At 36.0% G+C, this 7,988-nt stretch overlaps 1 protein-coding gene across 2 annotated transcripts in view; it reads right to left on the reverse strand.

Moving 5' to 3' along the window:
• The window catches only part of LOC124802948 (protein LTV1 homolog), a 48,582-nt gene extending 40,877 nt beyond the window's left edge, over window positions 1-7,705 (reverse strand). The window contains exons 1-4 of one of the 2 annotated variants that reach the window (XM_047264036.1): window positions 7,517-7,705; window positions 6,509-6,649; window positions 1,423-1,626; window positions 1,235-1,322 (exon numbers count right to left, since the gene is read on the reverse strand). In XM_047264036.1, coding sequence (XP_047119992.1) covers window positions 1,235-1,322; window positions 1,423-1,626; window positions 6,509-6,649; window positions 7,517-7,519 — 436 coding nt within the window. In that variant the 5' untranslated portion in view covers window positions 7,520-7,705. The remainder of the gene's footprint in view (window positions 1-1,234; window positions 1,323-1,422; window positions 1,627-6,508; window positions 6,650-7,516) is intronic. The other variant, XM_047264037.1, reaches the window with a different exon arrangement.
• Window positions 7,706-7,988: the final 283 nt, after the last annotated feature.

Genomic DNA, 7,988 nt, shown 5'->3' on the forward strand with positions numbered 1-7,988 from the left:
CAACCAACGGTTGCTTCGTCAGGAAAGAGGGAAGGAGAGGGAAAGACGAAAGGATGTGGGCTTTAAGGGAGAGGGTAAGGAGTCATTCCAATCCCGGGAGCGGAAAGACTTACCTTAGGGGGAAAAAAGGATGGGTATACACTCGCACACACACACATATCCATCATGTGTGGGTGCGAGTGTATACCCGTCCTTTTTTCCCCCTAAGGTAAGTCTTCCCGCTCCCAGGATTGGAATGACTCCTTACCCTCTCCCTTAAAGCCCACATCCTTTCGTCTTTCCCTCTCCTTCCCTCTTTCCTGACGTACTTTTTAACGATGACATCATCAACTACAATTTTTATCAATAGGATACTTGCCCACAATTCACTGGATTGGAAGATTGCCACAAACTAGCTTCCACTCACTTGGATTCGACACCATTTCAGCGAATGATCATAAATTTAGCCCTGCATTACCTCAGTAGGCAAGAGCATTAAATTCTAGAGGGAATTTAAAGCAATATGATTTGAAGACAGCAAATCAATGGAATTACTCGTCAGATAGATGAACAACTTAGTAGAGGCACATTTATTTTTGTAATGATGCTTTGTACAAAATTGCAAAGACTCACATAACATTAATGAAACGGAGAAGCATTCACGCTGATAAAAGTAACAACTCTGCTTTCAAAGGAACTCTCCAACCTTCTCTGGCAGTACCTTGGAAATACATAAATACTTACGGAAAAGACGCCTCAGTTCTCTCCCAACGTAACATATACATCATTTTGGTATCATAAGGGTCTCTTGAGTTGCAATGATTAGTAATAGACTTCATAGGCTTTGACAAGCTACAATTTGTGTACATTCTTGTAAAGCTTTCATTATCTCTCTACGCAAACTGTGAACACAAATGTGAATTTTTATCGGCATCATACATAAAATAAAAGCAGATGTTAGCTCGATATTTGCAACAAAAGAACTGAGACAGTTTTGGAAAAGCAAACATAATTAAGAAAACTCTGTGTATTCCAAATAATTTCACGAGGCTCAATACGATCCACAATGTAAGTCTGTCTGCTGCTTTTGCTGTTGTAACATGTACTTAACAAGCAGAGAAACTGACATCTCACGATGGAACCGCTGAACTAGGGGAGTCAGCACACTTTCTCTTTTACTCGCTATGCAGAACTATTACATAACAGGTTAAGGATTTATATTCCACTGTGTGGACAGGCATTCATTAGGCTTTACCTGACTGTGGAGCAGCTTTATTGAGCATTCCAATTTCCTCTTCAATTTCAGATGCAAAAACGGATGATGGAAGGTAAATTTTTGTGACCTGTATGAAGCATGTTACAATAATAAATGAGAAGGAAGGATATAATGAATACAAAATCACTGTTTTTAAAGACAAAAATGATAACTCATTAGAAATTTACTTGTGAGAGACTTTCTTCCAAATTTTCGTTCTGTTTTTGACTGGAAGGGTGTTTCTCTTCCTTAGTTTTTTTCTTTTCACTAACAGGCTCCCAGACACATTCAGCACTGCTGACTTCCTTGAGATGCTGAAGGTAGTCGTAGTCATCATCAAAGAAAATTCCATATTTTCTCTGTTCTTCTTTCCGTTTTTCAACTTCTTCCTGCTGGACATAACAACTCATTAATTAAGGAACAGATAAAGGCTCTATAAGTTAAAATATTAAACAATGCATATTGGCTTAAAAAACAGAATGTAGTTGAAGGAAAAAAGTGTTTTCACAACAAAGATGAAGACAATGAAGATGGGTAAAAAGAGAATTCACAATCCTAGACGCAAAGATATAAAATGATACCCACACAATTGTGTACACATAAGTGTGGAACATGAGGAAAAAATAGGGGAAGAAATTACACAGTTAATGGTGCAGAACATCACAGCAAGGAGAGTAATGGAAATGGGAAGTGTGAGGAAAGATTACCGTCAACTGGGATGATTCTGACCCCCTGACCCCAGAATCAATTTCACCCTTTCCTTTCTATTTCCGGATGAATTTATATGCCTTCTTGAAAATTAAAGTTACTATATAACACAATGGAATTTGCTGATTTGAATTCATGCCCTTTAAAATAAATTTTAATATATATTATAGTTCAAGACATTTTTTAAGCAAGCCTACATATCCGCATATAAATTCAACTGAAAAACTTTCCTGGCCCAGAAGACACTGTTAATCCTATCATCAAGTTATTACACAAATTTACACATTTTAATGAAGGTGCCTGTTGTTGTTAACAGTACAAACAATTTTAACAATTAAAAATTCATATTTCCTTTAAAACAGCTAACTTTTTTCCCCCTCAGGGGCAATACTGACCCCCTCAATGTCACCAAATTTCCATTAATCCACATGTATTCGCCTAAATATGGTGTGAAACAAAAGTGAAATTTATAATCCTTTTTTTAGAATGTAAGAGTGGGCAACAATGAATTTAAATTCATAGTTAGTCTAGGTCAGTCTCTGTTGTTACAAATGTTCTGTTTGCTGCAGTAGTTTTAGATTGAGATTTGTGTATTGTTTTAACTGTAAAGAATGGAGACAGCATGCTATATCTTTATTAGACAGTGAAGTTCGAGAATAAACTGCCAGTTTGAATAGCAAAATCAAAACCATAACTAAATTAAAACACGTATTGAAATGCTTAGAACTTACCAAATTTCTCCACGTGTAAGATGGTAACTAGATGTGGACAAGAAAAAATGGAAGAAAAACAGACGCTGTAGCTGAATCTCTAGTTTCTATTTTGAAGTATTTATGCGAAAAGAAAAAATCCAATAGTCCTTTCAAGTACAAAAAGAAACAAAATCGATGTGAGCGCCGGGAAAGCTGCTTTGGCTGTTCATACTTTGAGCATTGATTCAAAATTGTTCAAAATGTCATCAAATGAAAATGTGTCCACAGTAAACAAAAAGTTCAAATTGTCTGCCAGTACAAATGAAACTAACTATCCTCGGCCTAGTTGTTCCAAGTCATCCACAGCTAATGAAGAACTCTCAAAAGCCAAGCAAAATCTCTTACAAAGTCTGATAATTCTTCATCAGATGAACTTGACTTAATGAAATTTGCAGAGACTCTGGCAACTGATAAAAGTAATTTTGATCCTTCAGACAATCCTGTTGTTGAAGATATGCTGCTCACTAAGTGTCAAGATCCTTTACCAAATCACTTTGTTATGGTGAAAGTAGTTGGAGGTAAAAGGGGGAAGCAAACTTTTCACTATGTTTGTATAATTCAAAAAGTTGCAACAAAGAACTCAATGAAAACTACATCCACTCCAAAAAAACGTGTTGTATTCACTGCCCCATTCTGTTATGTGATTGGTAAGCTGCCTCCACCAGAAGTACAGGCTGTTGGTTATACAATTCTGTATAAATTTCCTGAGAGAATTTTAGAAAAAGAATTTTAATGTTTTCAGCCAGTAAAAGTTTTTTGTAGTGTGTTTTAAATAAAGGACTGATAATAATACTCATAGAAATGTGTGTTTCACCGATACCTAGCTTACCAACATTTTATGAAACATATCGTTTTCAATTGGATCATTGAGATCCCTTTACAGATGTCATACTCATAATGCACTACACAAACATTTATCCCACGAACATTTTGCACATTTTTATAATGAAACGGATTTGAGGGGTCAATGTAATCTCAGGTCACAAGGTAACGTTGACACCTTTCAATTATTTTTTCTACTAACCTATAAAAATATATCATACACAGTGCACTATGGGTGTTTGTATAGAAATAATGTACACTAATAAGAATCACCATGAACAGAAATTGATATTTGCAAGAAATAGTCCACAAAATTTTCAAAAGAAGGGGTCAATCTTACGCCAGATGATAGTAATGAATAGTGGTGTACTGAACCGTAAAAAGAGGATGGAGGATGAGGAAAAGGGATAAAATAAAACACCGCAAATCAGAGATAAAGGAAAGAGGTACTGTAAAATGGTACAAGAGAAAGGACGTTATGCAAAGACAAGATGGATGGGCATGACCAGAGGAGAATAAAGAGGAAAAAAGGGGCAGCAAAACATATTGTAAATTGTGAACGAGGGCAGAAAGTTACAAGATAAAAATGTAGATGAGAAGAGTCAGACATTAGAGCTGGATCAAAGCTGCAGGAGGACAGAGTGTGACGGGAGAGAGATAAGAAGTAGTACAGACCTTACAGCCTCTTCCTGCTGTTTATTTCACTCAAATTCTGGTTGGCAATGACATGTCCTATCACAATCTACCCAACCTTGCAACCAGCCCTAGAGGCTCCTCAATGTTCCACATTGCTCTTGTCACCCAGTCCTCTATTTTACCCAATTTCGCCCCACATTACAGTCTTCAGCATGCTATCCTTCACAGGTACAGTCAGTTTATGTACTTACCTTCATTCTATGATGCTGAGATAAAAAAAAAATAAATAAAAAAAAAAATAAAAAAAAAAAAAATCAAAAACCTTCTTTCTTGTTGGGAAAAATGTATTTCTAAAAGAAGAAAATATGTAGAAAAATAAATTGTCAAGTTATCCTCCACTCATAGGCCGCTGCACACTTGACCATTATTTTGATTTGTAAATAATAATAGATTCCATGAACTGTGTTCAAAGCCAGACCAACAGGCATTACATACGTTGACCAAAAAAAGGATAGTGCATTGAGAATGACTAGTTGCTAGCCTAAATTTACATCTGCCAATAAATATTCCAAAGGACGGCTGACATCTGAAATAAATCAAAATAAATTGTATATTTGCCTTTTATTTTTTGAATAAATAATTTTCTTAAAATAAAATCTCATTTATTTTGTTTTACCCTTGTACTTCAAGGGAAGATCCATTCTGGAAAAAAAATGGCAACCAAATCACAGCACCTATTTGTGCTCTACAAAAGCACAGACTAAACTAATTTCAAAACACACTTAATCCACTAACTAGGGCCGAACCACCACATAATCAAATTGTAACACCATTACATCAGGGCTCAAAGTAGACAGTTGGCATGCAATTATTTGCATGTATAATTTCATGGTGAGGTTTTATTCCCACAATGAACGCAAAAAATTTGGTGGTAAGTAATTGTTTTTTTTATAGAGTGCAGCAATCGGTCATCCTTTTTTTAGATTTTATTACGCAAATCCAGGTTTCGGCTAGTAGCTAGCCATTCTCAATGCATGTAAGTCCCTGTTGTTTGGGCATCTGTCACAGTTCTTTGAATACTATATAGTATTCAAAGAACTGTGACTGACATTCCATTGAGAATGGCTAGCTACTTGCCGAAATCTGGATTTGCGTAGTAAAATCTAAAAAAGGACGACTGGTTGCTGCACTCTATAATTTATAAGTCACATAACAGTCGCTGAGTGCATCCACTTTCTGAATGGAACATAATCTGATAATTTATTTATTTATTTATTTTTTCGAGTTGTAATTTTTTGTGTACTGAATGTGTTTTAATTTACTAAGGGATGTTTAAGTTTTGAATTTTTGAGATGCTGTGATTTTGTTTTTCATAGTTGTAGGTGTTGGTTTTTTTGTATCAATAGTTATGGTTGACCTATATAGGTCAAGGGAAAAGACCGATTCCTATCTTCATAGTTTTATATGTAGGTATTGGTGTTTTGGTATCGTCAGCTGTGGTCAAAGGAAATGTCTGATTCCAATACTGGTAGTTTTTGCTGTAGGCATTGGTGTTCTGGTACCGTCGGCTGCGGCTGATCTATATAGGTCAAGGGAAGTGTCCGATTCCTGTAGATTTTTGAAAATTTTTTTTTGTTCATCATTTTGTATGTTGTGGTGTGTTTTTTTTTTTTACTGTTATATTTAGCCTGTCCCCTCCCTAAAACCCGCAATTTCCCGCAGTTGTCCCATTATTTTGATTGTATTTTTGGAGGGAGGTGTTATTGTCTTATTTATACGTATTTTCATGTTTGTTGCCATGTGTATGTAATGACATCATAGGTGCATTATTGGAGACGCTTAGAATAGTCATTTCTGCCATACTGATGACGTCATGGTTCAAAGCAGACGGGTAGAATCAGACTCTTCCGTAATCCCCAGATTTTTATAATCTTGTACACAGAGGTTTAACTTAGCTGCAAAATCATTTGTCACTGGGAATTGATGAAAACTGTGCCATGGAATGGCTTGCCCAGGAATTGTCTTATTATGTAGAAATACACTCAACAGTTCACAGTAGCTTCCTCTAGAAAATATACATCAGAATCAATTTTACATTCTGCAGCAGTGTGTGGTGATATGAAAGTTTTTGCCCGAGTGAGAAACAGTTTGCCAGACCGAGACTCAAACTTGGGACCTTTGCCTTTAGTGCGCAAGTGCTTTACTAGCTACCCAAGCGTGACTCATAATCCGTCCTCACAGCTGTCCTTCTGCCAGTACAAAAATGACACTTTTCACAAAAAGCAACTAAAACCATCTGTTGAAAGAGAAAAATTGTAGCCATAATTTTCAACTGTTAATGTCAGACAGCTCTTACCTTAGGCCTCTTCTCAGCAGCTGGTACGAGAACATGCTGTGGGGCAGTTTCATCTGCTATAAGCGGATCTTGCTGACTTCTGTGTACAAGATGGAAGGTCACAGCATTCTTACGATCAATGAACTTCTTCTTTGCTTTTGGCTGAAAAATATAAATATCATTATCAGCAACTAACACTCTGTGGAGTTCCAGATGTCTAATATGTGGTGAAACAGTATTCACAGGTTGGCTTTATCGTGATTCAATTATTGTATTACATCAAAAAATAAATTCATACACCATTTACTGCTTTCGTGTGAGTGTCACTGATAAAGAAATCCATCCTGAAATACATTACATATAGTAATTGGGATACAATGCATTGTATGTTTACTCAGAATGAAACTGTTCCAAAAGGTTTTTAAATTAAAACATAAATCATTCTACATCTTTCAATTATCTAGCTCTAATGTTCAGAAATTAGAACATTGAGCTTTTTATTCATATAAGGAGATAACAAAAAAGGGGCGACTAGTTTTCCTAGACGGAAGATTTAGGTACCCTACAGTTATATAGTATTAGTTTTATCCAAAATCGCATCTACATTTACAGAATTTCTCAACAAAAAGTCGTAAGTCAAACACACTTGGTTTCTACACAAACAATATCGTGTGAGGAAACTATTTCGAAAATCATACTACAAACAAGCATCTTAATCTGACTGATTCATAACATTAAACTTTACCTGATCAACCAACGTTTACGGTATTCATTTTTAATAATAAAATAGATGTAAACCGTAGCAAGGTTACCAGGTTGTGCAGAATAAATGATGGAGAGGATTTTAGGTAAGTTATACAATGACCATGCTGTATTGGCTAAATGTGGATCACAATATGTACGTTGCTGCAATCTATGCATACCTTTCTGTCATTAGAAGAAGAAAAATATATACACACTGCACCAAGGAGGAATTCTACAATCAAATAAAAGAATAATAATTCTTATGTAACACACAACTACATTTACCATGGTTGACAACAATCGTTACCCTTCCTGGCTTGCTGCTCTCACACCACCCACTAATAACAATATTAGTATAATTTCATATACTATGTAAACAAGACACCATGTGTTTCAGATTTGTAAACACAATACCAAAGACGTACACGCACAGCGGAATACCACTAGAGAAGCGTCTCGCGGGCCCCGAGGAATCATGACGTCATATCATGGCATGACGTCGTCTCTCATGCAAGCCAATATCGCTGGTAGTTTTCGAAACGCGGATATTCTTTGAACATGGCATGATGATGCCTTGTGGATTTGTGTATGATGGCGTGATTTGTGTGTGTTAAAGCTTTTCAATCACGGAAAAAAATTGCTAATACTTGCTGCAAAAGCACATGTTTGCAGAGGAGAAAGGATAGTTTATATTCCAGACAATGGACGGTAAGTAACTTCCGTTAGTAACCTTATCATGCGCAAGAAAAGTAAAATG

Source organism: Schistocerca piceifrons, chromosome 6 (genome assembly GCF_021461385.2).
Source record: "Schistocerca piceifrons isolate TAMUIC-IGC-003096 chromosome 6, iqSchPice1.1, whole genome shotgun sequence".
NCBI lineage: Eukaryota > Metazoa > Arthropoda > Insecta > Orthoptera > Acrididae > Schistocerca > Schistocerca piceifrons.